Raw genomic sequence first — 19,880 nt, forward strand, 5'->3', positions numbered from 1 at the left:
GCGATCAGCGGTATATAGTATATACCGCTGATCACTTGTACCGGGACCCCACAGGGGGGGTCCCCGATGACTGCCCCATGCTCTCCGCTACCTCCGGTGGCGGAGAGCATGGGGTTTTCATTCATTTTTACAAAGAGATCACTGTGAACAGACATTAGTCTGTTCACAGTAATCGCGGCGGCCATCTTGGATCTGATGGCCGCCGCGGGGAGGGGGGGGTTAGATACCGGGGCACTAGGGGGGCTGGTCTGGGGCCTGATTTTAACTATTTCATCTGAAATATAGCGGCGGCACCGGCCCATTAGTGACCGCCGTTTCGGCGGTCACTAAGGGGTTAATGGGGGTCAGCTGCGGGATCGCAGCTCATTCTCATTATCTCCGGTGCCTCACTGAGATGAGAGCGGGATCGCTGTCCCTGCAGCGATCCCGTTCTCATCACAAACCCCTGTCAAAGCAGGAACGTATATGTACATTCCTACTGCACGGGGCATGTGCAATAGGAACGTATATATACAGATGGCTGACGTGAAGGGGTTAAAATATATAATTTTTTTTACATTTTGCAATTTTTAATTTTATACTCTGGGGGCACAAGAAACGTTTTTTTGCGTTCCCTGCTGTGCCCATACACAGATAACAATGATCTAATGGCCACAACTAGAGATGAGCGAACCGGGTTCGGGTCGATCCGAACCCGAACAATCGGTATTTGATTAGCGGTGGCTGCTGAACTTGGACAAAGCTCTAAGGTTGTCTGGAAAACATGGATACAGCCAAGCGGTGTCTGACGCCGCCCGAGACGTTTGAAGTCGGCTCGGATCCCGCCTCCTTCACTGAGTGGCTAAGCAGCCCTGAGACGCAGCGTCTCGGGCGGCGTCAGACACCCGGAAGCGGCCGGGCACCAGGGCGCCATGATGCGGGACCCACCGCTGGAACCGGGGAGGTAAGTGGACGTCTTTTATTTCAGCCACCTCCTCCCGGTCCCCCCAAAAAAGTGCCCCCACGCTGGATAACCCCTTTAAAGCTGCTGTGGCACCAGAATAAGAGGGGTGGGAAGGCCTCTATGCTCTGCATGACACCTCCTGGCAAATACAGTGCATACCACACATGGCAGGCAGCCCCCTATAAAAAAAAATGAAGGTCAACACAATGAATATAGTTTTTAATTTAAAAATATGGCATTTCCTTTCAAGGGGAATTCGAGGTAGAGGTAAAAAAAAAAAAAAAAAAAAATTAAACTTCTGCAGAAGCATATAGCATTACTTACCTATCCCAGTTTTGAAACTACCAATAATCCATTTGTTGCTTTTTTTTTTTTAATTGTGTTCCTGTACTTCCTGGTTGAGCAGTTCCCAGAATGCAGCACTGGTTCCAGAATGCAATGCTTTCCCTCAGCTGTTCATCACAGTCCTCCACCCTGCCCATTCCCCTCACAAATCTGTTGCAGAACATCTAGGCTGTGTTCACACATTACAGTTTCATTGTGTTACAGAATTATTTGCAGTACTTTGTCATTTCATTGTGGTCCCACCCACACAGCAAACAGTTACTACCTGTAACAGCACATTGTATTCTCTACCTGTAACGCTGATATTGGAATCAAATAAAGAACTTTTTTCTTTTTCTTTTCATTTCTTACACATATGATTAAGCATCTTTTATCTTTGAAGTTGAGCCCCACAATAAGGAATTTATCCAATACTATCTTACATGGGATATACTGTTTATGCCTTGTTTTTTTTTCCAGGTAGGATTGGCAGTGTCGGCTCTGATCCTCTCTGCTATTTAGCATAATTTACTTGTGTTACTACATCATTATTGTGAATATGGTGCAATTAAATTTCCAACATGTGTGAACACAGCCCTTATTTCACTGTAGTCTTTTGCACAATCAGTGCAGCAGCTTCTTCTGGCTGATCAGAGATTGTGAATCACTCAGGGAATTGGAGGATCCAGCCAAGCCTCCACTCTATGCCCCCTGTCTGCATCATCAGCCTGCACTCAGCAAACATACAATGTGAGACAGAAGCATGAAGATTTGTCTCCTAAAGGTGGGATAGCAGTGGGAGCAGGAGACAATGTGAATTGACACAGAGGCCATTTTTTTTCTTCACTTCCTGGATTTCAAACCGCTACCAGTGTGGCAGAACCGCATGGATATGGTAATACATTATATAGACACATCTATATAACTTCCATATGTGGAGTTCCCCTTTAAAGATTACCTATCACTTCAGGACTATGGCAGGATACAAGATCCTGCAGGTGGGCAGTCCTCTTTTGACATGAGTGGGGTATGGAATGCCCGAAAGTGCCGTTGACTCCATTGTAATACATTTACAATGCAGTCTACAGCACTTCTGGAAATTCTGTACTTGGTCCTCTTCAGCATATCCTACCACGGTCTGGAAGTGGTAGGTAAACTTTAAACAAGGAAGGGAATATAAGGTGGTACCACCAGAAGAATTTGTAGAAACCAAATTAACTATAGTAATATTTATGAATGAAAGGAGCCATACCATATAAGGTTAAGGTGGAACAACTGCTTGAAGGACTTTATGTCCCAAGGAGCAGTCCTGATTGTTAACACATCCAATCTGTTTCGAAATATCAATGTATGTACTGTAGACCATAAGACTGGTAGCATTTTATTATAATTTGTTATAAGGGATATATGTTTAATAGGGTCTCTTTTGTCCCCCCCAAAAAAATATTTCCAATGGAAAATTTGCATGCAGATCTAGACTCTCACCCTGTAGCTTTTGTGCATATTTCCCAAATAGTAGTGTGGTACAATGGTCCAGTGGTAGGCTTCTAGCGGTTGGATCACTCATCCAAGATACTTCCAAAAGCACAGGACCCATCTAAGTACTTGGGCAGAGAGGAAAAAAAACTGATCCCTTTATGCAGCAGCACTGCCCATATACCAATGCAATGTTCACTGTAACAATGTGCATGATTTAAAAAAACACACACTGGATTAGAAGGGTCTGTGTTCCCAAAATGTGCCATCAATATTTTTTAATGCCTCATATTTTACTTCTACATATAAAAGCATCTTTTATCAAGCGCAATAAACAAATGATGGTATACAGGCAGTGCCGACGCGTAAAAGGATTAACTTTTTTTTCTGCAAAAATGGACTGATCCACATTGTAGTCAAATTATACCTTTGTTTTGCTTCTAAATAATGGGAACGTTTTTTTTTTAGGCCTCCTTAGATTTTGGGGGGAGCAAAGTCACGATCGTCTGCAGTGCCTCTGCAATATCGGACCTCTCTCCGTCTATAATCTGTCCCTGTAGGGACAGAAAAAACTAAGGTGTGATGTGGAGGGCGGTCCATACAGAGAAAACCTGTGCTGCGGGTGGAAAAAAAAAATAAAAACGCTACAGCAAATAACCAGTGTCATTGTTTATTCCCACCCCAAAATACTACAAATAAATGTAACTGTTTTCATAAATTTAGAACCAATAACAAATTAACTATGCAAGGAATGAGCCCACCACACAGAGCACTTCTTCAATGAGGAGGAAATAAGACAACTGACCACTCACTGTACCACTTACCAGTGTCTGTCTATACATCTAAATGGGCATAATGCAGGATATGTAAATGCCTGTGTACATCTTCTAGTTTATAGTTTTCCCTTATTCCCAAGGGAACTGCATTCTCAGTATTATCTTAGGCACTTTGATGAAACAAGAACATGCTGCTGGCTCGCCACCACTCATTCCACCGTGAACTTTCTTCCAGACCAATAGTGACTCTTCAATTGGTACTTTCTTGAATTCTTGTGTTTGCCGAATTAGTACCAGGTATCTTTCAACAATCAGCAACGTAACAAATATATATGTATTTAAAATAAAAAGGTCCAATCTTTTGAACAGCCATTTAAAAGAAAATAGAGGTGTTTATACAGTCTAATGTCAGGAGGTGGAGAAATTATTTGAGTCCTGAAACAAAGACATGAGGGTGTTAATGCAATGATATGATAACCAGTAATGATACATACAACACATTCAAAGAGTATTAATCTGTGGTCCATGACAATACTTTTTTTTTTGGGGGGAACAGCAAAAAAGACCAAGTCCCAGTCCCTTGTGCGCTCACACAAGGAACAACACCTGTTCATCATGCAGGTTGTAAAAGGTTGCAATTAACTTAATATAATTAGTAAAGGTTATTAATATAATTAGCCTATCAGCTCTGCAGCTTACCAGGACACAATGTTCTTTGTTATGCAACAACTCAGTCAGTATAATGAAACTGTGTGATTACAAAGGTTTTGGTGCTTTTTGACAGGAGAGCTGACCATACAATGCGAGCACCCCCAGGATTCTCTGTTATTGAATGTGGACGTGCAGCAGCTGTACAAATGCGCAGTGAAGGGAGACACCTAGTGGCCATAGGTATAACGTTGATTTATACATAGAAAAGTTTTTTAAAAAAACTATATTGCAAAAATAGTTGCGATCACATCTCCTATTGATTTCTTTAAGAAGGTTTTAGCAACAGTGCCTCTTTGAAAATCCAGTCTAGTTCACCGCAGACTATAGGAGCCTTTTATAGCTTTCCTCTAAATGGACCCTACCCCACACAGTCGCATGAGCGGCAATACACAGAAACCCATTTAAAGTGAATTGAAAGTTGTGTGGTTATGTTTTATCCTGAAAGTTATTCAGGATTAACATCCTTTGTAAAACTGGTATAAACTTAATTTTTAAATTCAATGTTTGAACAGCATTTTGCAAAAACTATTAGTCAAAACTGCATTGCAAAGCACCATGTACAGGTGCTGTATGGCTGCGCATTAAATAGTCTTGCTTTATGTCTGACTTTATCAGATACAGTGGAAGTAGATAGCTGCTAAAGCAAATCTTTCGTCAGGGGAGACATACCCATGAGTCTAATGTATTCATGAAAAGAGCTATTCCTTCCCCCCCCCCCGCCCTTAGCAGAGAATGACAGCTAGCTACTGTGGAAGGCCCCCTTCACACATCCGTGTCAGTTTTTACGGTCAGGAAATCCTGATCAGGAGGCCTCAAATGTCATCAGGATTTCCTGACAGTATTCCGTTTTTACCTTCAGGAAACCATCAGCAAAAGCCTTCAGGATTTCTTGATGGAAGAAGTAAAAATAGGACATGATGGGAGATGTAGTTCTGCAAACTGGATGGCCACAGCTTTCAGAAGTACAACTCCCATCATGCCCTTCTTACAGGTCATGATGGGAGTTGTACTTCTGCAGCCTGTGGCCATCCAGGTTGCAGAAGTACAACTGCCATCATGTCCAGGCTGATGGTCTCCTGAAGGTAAAAACGGAATACTGTCAGGAAATCCTGATGACATTTGAGGCCTCCTGATCAGGATTTCCTGACAGTGGGGGGGGGGGGGGGGGGTTGCAACAGGAGGCTAGGGGGTGCCAGGGCAGGTGCGGCGGCAGCAGCAGGACCCGCTGCACACCAGGACGCGCGGCACCAGGGAGAGGGAGGACGGGGGAGCCGGGTGCAGGGCGAGTTGTGGGGGTGAGGGGTATAGGCGGTGGAGGGTGCGAAGGCAATCCGCAATCCCGGCCACTTTCCGGATGTACATCGGGAAAGTGCCCGTGATTCCGGCGCTCCCATAGACTTCTATGGGGGCGTCCGGGCCGGAATTCCGGACAAAAATAGGACATGTCCTATTTTTTCCAGATCATTTTTCCGGAACGGACACCCTTCCGGAGAAATCCAGAAGGGTGTCCGTGCCTAATTAAAGTGTATGGGTCCTGAAAACCGTCCGGATTTCCTGACAGGAAATCCGGGTGGTTTTTCCGCACGTGTGAAGGGGGCCTTACTCAATAAATAGCAGCCTATAAATCACTGTGAGGAAGATAGGGAGACTGCTTTCATGAATACACTAGCCTCAAAAGATCTGGGGAAATAAATAAAAAGAGATATTTTTTGTAAAGTGAATTTTTGCAGGTGGAAAGGATTTTGCTTAAGATAAATCAGAAGCACATTGTACTAAAAAAGTAGTTAGCATTTTCTTAAACAATTTGGTAGCTTTATTCACAAAGCAACATAAAACTTCCACTTGAAGGCCGGACCCAAAGAACTCTAGGACCTTATGCACTTCATTTTTAAAATTAGGTGGAAAGCACTTCTGCACAAAACCTGTAGAAAAAAAATCTGACATTTTGTCTTGTGAGTCTTGTTTTTCCACCAGTGTTGGTTTGGGCTATTTTGGCTAAACAGGAGAGCAGACTTGTCCCCATGCATACTTAGGGCAGCATAGTCTGCTGACAGATCCCCTTTACATGTGCATTCGTCATAGGTTTCACCCTATATGATGCAAAGGGTGCAACCGGTGGTGAAATTCTACAAAAGACTGTACTGTAAGGTCTGAACATGGCCCTAGGCAGGTAGTAACTTAAAATTGAAAGTATTGCTCTGACTGACTTACTGTAATAAGTGTTTTATCCTTATAGTAGGACTAGGTGATTTTGGCCTACAATTAAAATCCCAATTTTTATTATTTTAACTTTTTTGCTGAAGAAGCTAAAGAATAATAATAATAATAACAACATTTTACACAAGGGAGCGATATGATGCCTTGTTTTTGTGCATGACCAATAGGACTTTTTAAAAACACCCCTTGTTGTACCATAATATATCTATAAAATTTGTACTCAATTACAAAATTTGCAGCTCCGATCAGATGGAGAAAAGGTCACAAAGGATCACAGGTAATACTAATAACCCCAAACTAGTTGAAAATATAAGCAAATAACCACAACCAATACCCATGTCCTCTATGGTCTCAAAAAACGAAAATAATTTAATAGAATAAAATTCTATGATATGAAATTATTATATTAAATTATTTTAGCTTTTTGTGAATCTTGGACAGTTACTGGTGGTGTCTATTTGCAGAAATAGTTTTTCAAAACCTATAGCTCAATACTTGCAGTAAAGGGAGTGGTTTCAGCTTCTGAGCCAGCCCCATGGAACCTTATAGTGATAACACTGCAAGGATTGGAGTGAGCCCTACAGACAATGTACAAACACAATGTACAATGTACATGCATTAATGTCATACTAATAATACCTTTTTACGGTGTGTGTGCAACACCACTTTCAAAACAGCTCATTTACCATCTGGAGATGAATTCAGGAACAGTTCTAAGTATCCTTGTTCTAGAACAAAAAAAGGATAGCAGTTACAAGTGTCATACATGCACATTCATCCGAATATTCTGTGTAACTGCTTCCCACATGGCCCCTTAACCCCTAGAAGACCCATGACGTACAGTTACATCATGGATGTCTGTCACCAGACGACCCTTGAAGTAACTGTATGTCATGAGTCTCTAAGGTGCTATGAAGGAGCGCGCTTCTCAGCAGGTGGGGGCCAGCTGCAATGAGCAGCTGGGCCCTCACCGTTAATGACAGACTGCAGCGATCACTCTGCAGCCTGTCACTAACCCCTTAAACGCAGAGATCGCAGCATTTAAGTGATAGGGGCCTCTCCTGTCATTTACCGATCGGGACCCCCGACTGCGGGGGTCCCGATCACTTTAACGGACCACCTGAGGTCTCTTTCCTTCCTCCACAGGCAGGCCCAATCAGCAGAACGCCTATTACACTGATCAATGCAATGTCTATGGCATAACATTGTAGAGTGTATGCAATCTAATGATTGCATGTAATAGTCCCCCAGGGGGACTTAAAACGTGTAAAAAAAAAAAAAAATACCCCAAAGCCCCTCCCCAATAAAAATTCAAATCACCCCCATATCCCATTATATAAGTAAAACATATAAAAATAAATATACATATTATATACCGTAGCATGTGTAATTGTCCTATTAAAATATAACAATTATACTATATCTCTATATCTATCTATCTAAAAAATTACAAAAAAGTGTTCAAAACGTCCGAGCTACACAAATATAGTATCGCGCCGCCCAGGACTCCCGTCTTGCGGCCGCTTCCTGGTCAGAGCTGCCGCATGAGACATGACGTCTCAAGGCAGGTCTGCCAATCAGCGGCCGTAGCGGAGTCCCGCCTCAGCCGCTGATTGGCAGAGCTGCCTTGAGATGTCACGTCTCATGCGGCAGCTCTGACCAGGAAGCACCCGCGGGACAGGAGTCCCGGGCGGCGCAATCCGGGCACCGGCGCTGGAACAGGGGAGGTAAGTGACCTCCGGTTTCAATTTCCACCCCCTCCTCGGCGATCCTCCGAAATAACCCCCAGGCGGAGTACCCCTTTAACCTCCTCCTCTATCCCTGCCAGATGGCTGATGCAAACAACTCCCTATCTGCAACATTGTAGCATCTTTGTAATGAAGGGAGAGATAATCACAGTGACTTCATCAGCAACTTGACCTCAGATTTATGGTGTGGTTACACAGATAGATTTATGGAAGACAAAGCCAGAAATGGATTCGAAAAGAGCAGAAATCTTAGGCCCCCTTCACACGTCCGGAAAAACCACCCGGATTTCCTATCAGGAAATCCAGACGGATTTCCGGACGCATAGACTTTCATTGGACACGGACACCCTTCCGGAATTTTCCGGAGGGCTGTCCGTTCCGGAAAATAGGACCGGATTTTTTAGAACCGGTCCTATTTTCGTCCGGAAATCCGGCCCGGACGCCCCCATAGGAGTCTATGGGAGCGCCCGGGCCCCGGACGCTTTCCTGATTCACATCAGGAAAGCGTCCGGAGTTCCACTCACCTTCCGCCTCTGCTCCTGCTGCCTCTTCGCTGCCTCTTCATCCGCAGGTACCCCCGGCAGCCACTCACGGCACCGCACGCACCCCCCCCCCCCAACCCCCCCCCCCCGCGGCCACTCGGCCACTTCCTTTATGACCTGATCTCTGTTTATAGTCTCTTCCTGACTTTGCCTTCAGTAATCTGTCAGATTAACCTGTCTGTGTAAACACACCCTAACCCTCCCGGTATTACAAAGAAGCTACAAAGTTGCAAAAAAAAAAGACTGTTAACTGTCTGGGAAGGGAGGGGGAGGAGAGGGTTGAGAGAAGGGACAGACTCAACAGCTATCACACAGTTTTCTATGTCTTCAGCAGAAACAGCAGGCTCAGAACTTAGGGAAGGAGACAGATAAGGCAATGACATGTATGGAATGAATTGTTAGTCTCCAGAAAGGGGGGATGATTCATCATATATTTTACCTAACCGGATAGCCCCTTTAAAAAGTTATAGCAATACTGGTAGTCAAATTGCTTGTTTGCTCATTTTCTTTATTTGTATATCACATTTTATGTTCATATAAAATAAAGCTTAGCCATACATTAATGCGAATGGTTTTAAACTTACGCATGTGGCATCTGTTTTTAGCCATGGCAGCTACGGCATCCTCATGGGTCAAAAATCGTACTACTGCTTCCCCAGAAGTACCTCCAGCATCTGCACTGTATTCAATATTTATCTTCAATGGCATCACAGGGTGGAAAAACTGTGGGAAGATGATATATAGTTACAGCACAGAGTCCAAAAGGCTGCCTTTGGTATTCTTGGCAAAAGTGGATTTCTTTAATATTAACAATAAAACAATTAACATTTAGGGTACAAACCCACTTGACGTATTTGCTGCGTGAATCAGACTTAAAAATAAGCAGGCAAAACGCAGGTTGGCTTTATACAATTGTTCTGCGTTAAAATACGCAATTGCGTATTTTTGAAGCGTGAAGCTACATGCGTTTTTTCGCACAGGTTGTTAACAACTAATGCTTTGCTAACAACAAGCTTCACGCTTCAAAAATACGCAATTGCGTATTTTAACACAGAACAATTGTATAAAGCCAACCTGCGTTTTGCCTGCTTATTTTTAAGACTGATTCACGCAGCAAATACGTCAAGTGGGTGCGTTCACACCTACAGGATCTGCAGCAGATTTCATGCTGTGTTCAGTTATTTAAATGAAATCTGCTGCAGATCCTGTAGGTGTGAACGCACCACAAAAATAAAAATCTACTAAAGGTTTTTCACTACCTATCATTAACTCACATTTGCAATATCTTGCCCAGAAGCATGAAAAGGGAGTCCTCGAATGTGGATATCATGAACTGGTGACACTGTGAATTCACTGGCATCCACAGCCTTCCCAGACATTTCTTTCCCATAATCTGTGGTTGAAAAATAGGAGAAAGCATTAATGTACCTAATTTTGCAGTTTACATACAATTCGCTTTATTGCAGTATTCTGCTCCACCGGATAAGATTAGCTCTGACTGCTCATCTTTACCCTTTAAAAGCCATTTGAGGGCAACAACTTACATCAGATCTGAAATATGTTGAAATATCTTGAGACCCAGGACATACTGGCTGTTTACCACATATGTTACATGAACTTTTCATCTAGTGCCAATTGCTGCACCTTCATGATAGTCCAAATGATGTTCATATCTACGTATCTTCACTATCTACAGTTATAGTCTTTACAGACTTTATTTTCTTTTATTCTCCTTCCTATTTTCACATCTATTTGATGTTAACACCTTTATGTGGATAGCTAAATTGATAGATCTTTTTACATACATACACACACTTTCCTAAATACATCCTTATATAACACTTCTGTACAAATTCCTTCTTTTTTTGGCCAGAGAAAGGCCTTATTTACACGTCTCGCAAAGTTGTCCGTGATTGCGGATCCAGATCAACCTATTGCCCATTGATTACTTCCGTGCTATTCATACATTTCGCTTTTTCTAGAATCCCCAATCAGCTCCATAAAAAAATAGGGCATGTCCTAGTGCGGATTGTGATTAGCTAATAGAAGTCTATTAGATCTGGGGTTTTTCGGATCAAATCTAAGCAAACTAGTACCAGTTGAACATTTTTGCGGATGAATGTGTGAATAAGGTCTAAGGGGTGACACAGCACTTCTGCCACCACCAATGATTATGTCAAGAACTGCAGGGCTGCTTAAGCCCTGGTTACCAGTTACGACGGCAGCAGATCGTTGCTATCTAAAGCCCCTATTCCACGGGCCCACTGTGATGAGCAAACGAGCGCTGTCATCACTCGTTTGCTTCTCGTTCCCCGCTTGCTGTCACCGCCACTACACACGACGGCAGCGAGCAGGTGAGTGCGGGACGAGCCTCGGGGAGCTGCCTGGGTGATCGGTAGATCGCCCGGTAGATCGCCCGGGCAGCCCATAGAGGATAGTGGCGGTCTGCTGCCGTCACTCCTATTCCACGGAGCAACGGCAGCAGATCGCTGCTGTCACGGTCGTTTGTTTTTCAACATGTTTGAAAGACAAACGAGGCAACGTTCAGCCGACATTAACAATGTCGGCTGATCGTTGTCTTCTATTCCACGGGAAGATTATCGGCCGAATATGGCCAATATTCGTTCCGTGGAATAGGGCCTTTAGTCATTGGTCTTTCAACATGTTGAAAGACAAACGACAGACAATAGATCAGCCATCGTTCATGTCGGCTGATCGTTGTTTTATATTACACAAGGCGATTATTGGCAGAATACAGACGATAATCGTTTCGCGTAATAGGGCTTTTTTCTTTTGCCATGTGCGTTTATCAAGTTCTAGAATTATAGACAATAGAGATTAATAGCTGGTATCTCACCATTCATGTGATTGTTCTCGCTGACCATGTCGGACTGCTTGTCTTTATTTTCGTTATTAATAGATACGTCTGGGTCATAAAGTTCTTTCATGGTTGGTGCAAAAGAGACACCTTTTCTTTTTTTAACAAGGAAGCGAGCATTCTGAATTTCAGTTTTTCTGCTTGGAAATATTTCAATGTACCTTAAAAAGGCAGAAAAAAAATTAACAGAATAAATTAACAGAAACGCCACACATCAGGGCTATGTGAGTTCAGTAGTGTAATTCATGCTTCATGCACAGAACATTACCTGCTGCCTATTTCCTGCTTGTGTCTCAAAAGTGCTTGTTCTGCATGTTCTTCAGAAATAAACTGTACAAAGGCCTCCCCCGACTTGCGTCCCCTCTGGTCAAACACAAATGTTATGCCATCCTCGGCTATACTTAGACCTGTAAAGAAATTCAATCAAATAAAGACTATTGTACTGAAAATACCTTGCTTACAGGATGAATGATTAGTCTATTGCTTTACACAAGCATTAAAGGGAACCTGTCACCCCCCGTGCCGGGGTGACAGGCTCCCGACCCTCTGCTACAGCCCCCTATACTCACCTGATCCCGCCGGGTCCCGCTTCTTGATCCGGTCGGGTCACGGAGATCTCAGCCGCTGCAGCCCGGCGCGCGCTCTGAGAGAGGAGTCCAACACTCATAGAGAATGACTCTATGAGCATTGGACTCATCTCTCAGGGCACGCGTCGGGCTGCAGTGGCTGAGATCTCTGTGACCCGACCGGATCCAGAAGCGGGACCCGGCGGGATCAGGTGAGTATAAGGGGCTGTAGCGGGGGGTCGGGAGCCTGTCACCCCGGCACGGGGAGTGACAGGTTCCCTTTAAATCCTGACGTGTTTAGTACTGAACAGAATAACAGTTTAAATGAATAGATTTCTCAGCCCTTGGGCGAGATCGGCGTTTGTTTGCAGTGCCTTTATACAGAACAATTAATCAAGCGGCCAGGCTGCACAAACAATCCTTGTATTGTTATTATATGCATATATCCGTGCTGTCAGTTGGCATCCCGCTCTCCGTCCGCTGCTGTATCTTCAGACCGCCGCCTCCTCTAGCTGTCAATTATTCGGGAGGAGGCAGTGCCCTGAAGATAAAGCGGCAGACCGAGGGAAGCGGATGCCGGATCACACAGCAGCACAGAAGGTATGTACGCACTGCTTGTGTGGTCTGGAAACTGACAGCACGGATATATGCATATGTGCACTAAATATTAAAGGCCACAGAAAAGATGTGATCAGCCTGGGATCGGGCGATTTCCCGCTCCCCAGCTGATCGCAATCACTTCTACACAGGCCAATTATCATCCAAAGGAGCTTTTCTAGCGGCCCTCCTTGTCAATAACTGGCCCAGGTAAAAAGACCTTAAGCGGTCTGTGAGGGCTTCAAATCAGATATTAAAGAGAGCTTCTTAAAGGGAACCTGTCACCCCCCCCCCCCCCGTGCCGGGGTGAAGGCCCCCAGCTAGAGTCCCGGATACTGCCCCCATCTCTGCAAGTCCCGCTCCTGGAGCCGGTCCCGGGACGGAGATATCACCATCGGAAGCCCGGCGCGCGCACCGCTGGGATGAGTCCGATGCCCATAGAGAATAAATGGAGCAGTCATTCTCTATGGGTGTTGGACTAATCTATTCAGCGAGCGCGCCGGGTTTCCGACAAGGATCTCTCTGTCCCGGGACCGGCTCCAGGAGCGGGACTTGCCGAGATGGGGTAAGTATCCGGGGCTCTAGCTGGGGGTCAGGCGGCCTTCACCCTGGCACGGGGGGTGGCAGGTTCCCTTTAAGTTCAAACAAACTACACAAAAAAAAAAAATTCACCTGAAAAGAAACTGACAATATCCTGTTCACTACAACTATATGGAAGACCACGGAGACGCACAGTGCCATCACTTAGGTTAGCAGCCAATATTGGGGCAGACTGTGACGCAGATGTAGTGGGCGACATAGGAGCTTGAAGCCTTTGCAGCAGTGACTCTGCATCCTTCTGGCTCATTTCAAACACTGCAAAACAACAATGACCAAAATTATATTCTCTGTAAGAACTATGTTACTCCAAATAAAACAGAATGACACAGCTAAGCACACAATGGTCCAGATTTATCAATCTGCCAAACTAAAACTATCAATTTTAACCATAACCGGAAGGAAACGTAGGGTGGATGAGCTCACCTCGTGATTGAGTTGGGTGGAGGGGGCTGCACGAATCCCAACAGCTGCCGGGCGTGGGTTCACAATAGAAGCAAGGGATGAGGTGTATGATCCAGCACTCCCAAACGTGTAGAGAATTCTATATTAAAACATAACTTTTACCTTATCAAAATAATAAAATTATATTCTAAAACCAATGAGTTTCACGCTGTGACGCCTAATCATGATTAAGCGCCACGGCGCGAAACACATTGGTTCTAGAATATAATTTTATTGTTTTGATAAATTAAAAGTTATGTTTTAATATAGAATCCTCTACACGTTTGGGAGTGCTGGATCATACACCTCATCCCTTGCTTCTATTGTTTACCCATAGCCACCAACCATGGCTCAAATTTCATTATAAGAGTTCCTTAAGAAATAAAAGTTAAGCTGTGATTGGTTGCTATGGGCAAAACTGAGCAAATTTGTACAAGTAAATCTGGACCTTTGTTTCTCCAACAGTATTCACTTATAGGCCCGTGTTTAATCCGCTATGGAGGCTCCACTCAGAGCTTCCATTCTTTTGACATGGGAAAAAAAAAAATAAATAAATAGTACTACATGCAGCACTACAATACAATAAAATGGAATTGGAAACCTCAGTAGGCCTCACTTTAAAGGGGGATCCCCACCTCTATATAAAACACAATTAAGCAGGGAGTGGTACCCTCAGAAGGAAAACACAGCGGTAATGGAACCCTATTGCAGATGTGTTTTAGTTGTCCATTGGAATCTATAAAAATGCCTTTGCTGACATGGGAATACCCCTTCAAAGGGGTTGTCCGGCATTAGAAAATGTTTGCTATATAGGTGCGATTATATAGAAAATAATGAAGAGCAGATGCTTACCTCTTCACGCTCCCCTGATGTCCTCTACTGACTGCAGCCCAGCCACTTCCGAGATGGACTCAGGAGTGACAGCCTGCTCAGCCAATCACTGGCTGAGAAGGGACATCACCGTGACCAGTGATTGGTTGAGCCGGCTATCACTCCTAATATTGGGGGAGCATAGAGAGGTAAGCATAGGCCCTTTATTATTTTTTGTTTTAACCGCAGTTATATAGCAAAAGTGAATACAGCCCTCTTTTTTTTTTTTTAATTCGTTTTATTGAAAATGTGAAGAGAGGAATAAAAATTACCGTCACAGCAGAGGTACACAAATTATGCACTTCCTCATCACAAAGAAAATAAACAAAAATATACAGCGAACCAACTTATCGCTTAACTGAACAAAAGTAGAACGACTAAACATAAAGTGAAATCGAGTACACATTTACGCAACCAAGCGAGACTCTAGGGCGTCCCTCAGTGTCCTGAAATTGGAGGTTGTGTACGCCACCTGTGGGGAGGCGTACCATGCTCCCCATACCTTCCTAAATTTGTTAGGGTGTCCTCGCCTCACATATATTATTTGGGAGAATGGGACCACAGTGTTGACCAGTTTTTTCCATTTAGAGAGAGTGGGGGGTCTCGGATCCATCCAACGCAAAGCAATTACCTTACAGGCCATAAATAGGGCCTCTCTTAAGAAAATCCGCTCATGGTGCGTCCATTCCTCCTCTGCCAGTACGCCAAATAGGCAAACTAGGGGTGCTAAGGGCACTGGCTTTGACAGTATCTCTGTTAACATAGCTGTGACCTCCTGCCAGAATGATGACACATGGGAGCACTGCCACATCAGGTGCCAGAAATCAGCCTGAGGTCTAATGGTGTGTTTACACAGGCAGATTTATCTGACCAATTTTGGAAGCCAAAGTCAGGAATGGACTTGAAAAGACAGGGAATCTCAGTCTTTCCTTTATGACCTGCACCCTGTTTATAGTCTGTTCCCGGTTTTGGCTTAAAAAAATCTGTCAGATAAATCTGTCTGTGTAAACGCACCATAAGACAACAATGACATTCATCTGTGGGCAGCCGCCCCATGCGACATAATCAAATTGGAGTAAGATAGCAGCTATGTATGATAAACATTTGGGTCATCTTATTATTGGCTGCAGGGGATGCCAATGTGTGGGAACAGAGTATTTCTTGCCAGTCATCATCAGTTAGCGTGGGTATACAGGTTTTCCAATAAGCTTCTGATGGCAGAGGGGAACTAGAAACCTTCAAGAGAATAAGGTGAGTGTATAAAGAGGAGATGAGGCCGAATACAGCCCTCTTTAAATGTATCTACCTAAAGAAAAAATAAAACTTTCTAGATATTAAAGGGGACCTGTCAGCTGGGATGCTGTGGTGGAGCCCGGCATACTTAACTCTGGAGCAGTCATTTTCTTTGGACATCGGACTCATCTCTACTGCTTTGCATAATGTGCGTTCTCAGCTTCGGGCCGTAATTTCTCCGTCCAGGGAACAGGTCCACGGGGGGGTGGGGGGGCTCCACCTTGGCATCCCAGCTGACAGGTTCCCTTTACGGACTGACTTCCAGTATAATAATGGAAACATTTTCCCTTTTTTACCATAAGTCAGTCCTTTATACATACATATTTACATGAAAGCATTTATATTCCTCATCTGCATATCAGGAGCACATGGATCAATCCCTGACCATTCATATATTCAGCTCTGAGCTACATAACCCAAGTCTAACCATGGCATACAGTGACAGTAGTCCGGGGCTGCTCACCTTCCACATAGCGCTGTCCCAAGTACTTTTTATGCTGTTCTAGTGCTTTTACCAAGTCATCTGCAGTCTCAAACTCAATGACTGCATCTCCTCGTGGCTTCCCATCTCTATTAAATAAGAAGTGCACACCATCTGTGCCATAGCGTACATTGCAACCTAAAAAATAATGATGAGAGCAAAACATTAACACACGACAAACACTGCTTTTAAGGATAAGCATTGAGGACCTTTAAAGAGTCACTGTCGGTAAAAAATTTTTTTTGCAGAAATCAAAAGTCCAGGCGGTTTTAAGAAATGTTGTAATTGGGTATATTAGGCAAATATGCCATTATCTGTATTCAAAAAGACTTTCCCCAGCTCCCCCCTCCTCTCCTTTCTGTCATCCACTGCTCAGAATCAGAAAATCTCAATCAGACGCGTCCTGTCTTTTCTATGGAGGGGGCGGAGAAGAGACGGAGGAGAAATGTCAGCAGCAGAAAACAGAACAAAGGATTACTCAGCAGGGGAGTTATTCAGAGTGCTAGTCAGAGGTCAGATAGGTCAGTGGTGACATCAGAGGAGGGAGCCCGGTGACGTAGCTTTAAATTAACTCTTTGTTGTCCTGATTTGGTGTCTCATTTCCCTCTCTCCATAGAAGAACAATGAAGACAGGGGGGAGAGCTTCAAACTTCTTTTTCATGATAAAATTCAATTTTCGGCTAATAAACCAAATTACAAAATTTCTTGAAATCACCTGGACTATTGATTTCTGCAAAAAATGACAGTGCATGTTTGTTCTGAGGAAGGGAGAACTTTCTGCTGAAACATGTTAACGCTGTGCCATAATTAAAGAAAAGTTTTTTATTTCACACCGACTTCAAAAGGAGTTAATTCATCAGTGACAGCGCTGGTCAGTGTATATACCTTTTTTTCTTTTACCTTTTTATTTTTCTCGATTATTTTTGCTGGCTCCCTTAACAGGAGCATCCGCTAATAGGGTATTACCAGCTTGCAGTCCAGTTTTTCCAGCCTAGGATCGAAGGTTTTTACATCCACTGTACCCTTTCAGGGTGATATGCATAAAGCCCAAGTGGCTACAAGGTGAGCACACCACCTCGCCTTTACTATTCTCTGTGCCCTGGGTAACGCACGAGGCGCCTGTGCCTTTTTTCGTTCTCTCTATTTCAAAAAATGACAGTGACACTTTAAAGGGGTTATGCTGTGCTACAAAAACATGGCCACTTTCTTACAGAGACAACACAACTCGTCTCCAGGTCAGGTGCGGTTTGCAATTAAGCTCCATCCACTTCAATGGAACTGAGCAGCAAAACCCCTCCCAAGCAGGAGACAAGAGTGGGGCTGTCTCTAGAAGAAAGTGGCCATGCTTTTGTAGCGCTGGATAACCCCTTTAATAAGAAAGCAGGTACCCTAGAAATTATACCCAAAACATATATCAAACTTGCTCCTTTCTTTGGGGTTTAGCTCTACCCAGTTTGTATATAGTAGCAACTTCTTTAACCCCTTAAGGACCGGGCCTGAAATGGCCTTAAGGACCGGAGTAAATTTTATAAATATGACCTGTGTCACTTTATTCATTAATAACTTCGGGATGCTTTTACCTATACGGCTGATTCTGAGATTGTTTTCTTGTGACATATTGTACTTCACATTTCTTGTAAATTGGAGTCGATACTTATAACAAATCTTTATGAAAAAAACCCAAATAACGTGAAAAATTGTGAAAAAAATGCATTTTTCCAACTTTAAAACTTTTCTGCTTATACAGAAAATGGTTATGCCACATAAATTATATATTAAATAGCATTAGCAATATGTCTACTTTATGTTGGCGGCATTTATTAAACTATCTTTCATTTTTTTTAGACAATAGGAAGCTTAAAACATAAGCAGCAAATTTCCAAATTTTCAGTAAAATTTCAAAATCAGATATTTTTAGGGACCTGTTCAGGTTTAAAGTGTATTTATGGGGACTGTATGTTAGAAAGCCCCACAAAGCACCCCATTTCAGAAACTGCACCCTTAAACTCTGCAAAAGCATATCCAGAAAGTTTTTTAACCCTTTAGGGGAGTCACAGAAATAAAAGTTAAGTGTGTAAGAAATTTGAAAATTTTAATTTTCTATGCAGATTTTCTTGTAATCCAATATCTTTCACAATTGTAAACCTATTACCAGAGAAATGCACCCCAATATTGATTGCCCCGTTTCTGCAGTTTATAGAAATACCCCATATGTGGCCCTATTGCGCTATTTGACGCAACCACAAGCCTCAGATATAAAGGAGCGCCTCAGTTAATTTCAACGCCTCAGTTATATTTGGTCATTTTTGACTGTACCACTTCAGGTTGGCAGAGGCTCTGGGGTGCCAAAACCTAAAAAACACCCCTAAAGGGACACCATTTAGAAAACTACACCCCTCAAGGAATGTAACAAGGGGTGCGGTGAGCATTTGGACCCCACAGGTGTTTCACAGATTTTCAGAACAATGTGGTGTGAAAAAATAAAAGTTATTTCTTTATACTGAAATGTTGTTCTAGACTTCAATTTTTCATTTCCACAAAGGGATACAAGGAAAAAAAAAACGCACAAAACATGTAGCGCAGTTTCTCCCGAGTACGGAAATACCCCACATGTGAACATAAAGTGCCAAGCGGGCGCAGCACGAGCGTCCAAAGGGAAGGAGCGCCAATTGGCTTTTGGAAGCTGGATTTTACTGGAATAGATTTCATGAGCCATGTCGCATTTACAGAGCCCTCGTGCTGCCAAAACACTGGAAACCCCCCACAAGTGACCCCATTCTGGAAACTACACCCCTCAAGGAATCTAATAAGGGGTGCAGTGAGCATATGGACCCCACTGGTGAGGGGCACAAATGTGGAACAATGTGAAAAATTTCATTTTTTCACTTTCAAGGCACAAATGTGGCAGTCATCAAGGGGTCCATATCCTCACTGCACCCCTTCTTAGATTCCTTGAGGGGTGTAGTTTCCAGAATGGGGTCACTTGTGGGGGTTTCCAGTGTTTTGGCTGCACGAGGACTCTGTAAATGCGACATGGCGTTCATCATCCATTCTAGCCAAATCCAGCCTCCAAAATCCAAATGGCGCTCCTTCCCTTTGGAGGCTTGCCCTGCGCCCACATGGTGCTTTATGTCCACATGTGGGGTATTTACGGACTCGGGGGGAAATTGCTCTACACATTGTGTGTTTTTTCTCTTTTAACCCCTTGTGAAAATGAAAAATTCAAGGCTAGACCAACATTATAGTGTAAAAAATGTAATATTTCATTTTCACGCCACATTGTTCCACATTTGTGCCAGTCACCAGTGGGGTCCATATGCTCACTACACCCCTTGTTACATTCCATGAGGGGTGTAGTTTCCATAATGGGGCCACTTGTGGGGCGTTTTGCTGCCTTGGCAGCACAGGGAGTTTTTA

General features: G+C 43.6%; 1 protein-coding gene across 2 annotated transcripts in view; it reads right to left on the reverse strand.

Moving 5' to 3' along the window:
- Positions 1–3,381: 3,381 nt before the first annotated feature.
- GRSF1 (G-rich RNA sequence binding factor 1) overlaps positions 3,382–19,880 on the reverse strand; it is a 32,403-nt gene continuing 15,904 nt past the window's right edge. For both annotated transcript variants that reach the window (XM_069978255.1, XM_069978254.1), the window contains exons 3-10: positions 16,446–16,601; positions 13,451–13,633; positions 11,884–12,022; positions 11,595–11,776; positions 10,012–10,130; positions 9,322–9,460; positions 7,087–7,175; positions 3,382–3,954 (exon numbers count right to left, since the gene is read on the reverse strand). In XM_069978255.1, coding sequence (XP_069834356.1) covers positions 7,126–7,175; positions 9,322–9,460; positions 10,012–10,130; positions 11,595–11,776; positions 11,884–12,022; positions 13,451–13,633; positions 16,446–16,601 — 968 coding nt within the window. In that variant the 3' untranslated portion in view covers positions 3,382–3,954; positions 7,087–7,125. The remainder of the gene's footprint in view (positions 3,955–7,086; positions 7,176–9,321; positions 9,461–10,011; positions 10,131–11,594; positions 11,777–11,883; positions 12,023–13,450; positions 13,634–16,445; positions 16,602–19,880) is intronic.

Source organism: Dendropsophus ebraccatus, chromosome 7 (assembly GCF_027789765.1).
Source record: "Dendropsophus ebraccatus isolate aDenEbr1 chromosome 7, aDenEbr1.pat, whole genome shotgun sequence".
Classification (NCBI taxonomy): Eukaryota; Metazoa; Chordata; class Amphibia; order Anura; family Hylidae; genus Dendropsophus; species Dendropsophus ebraccatus.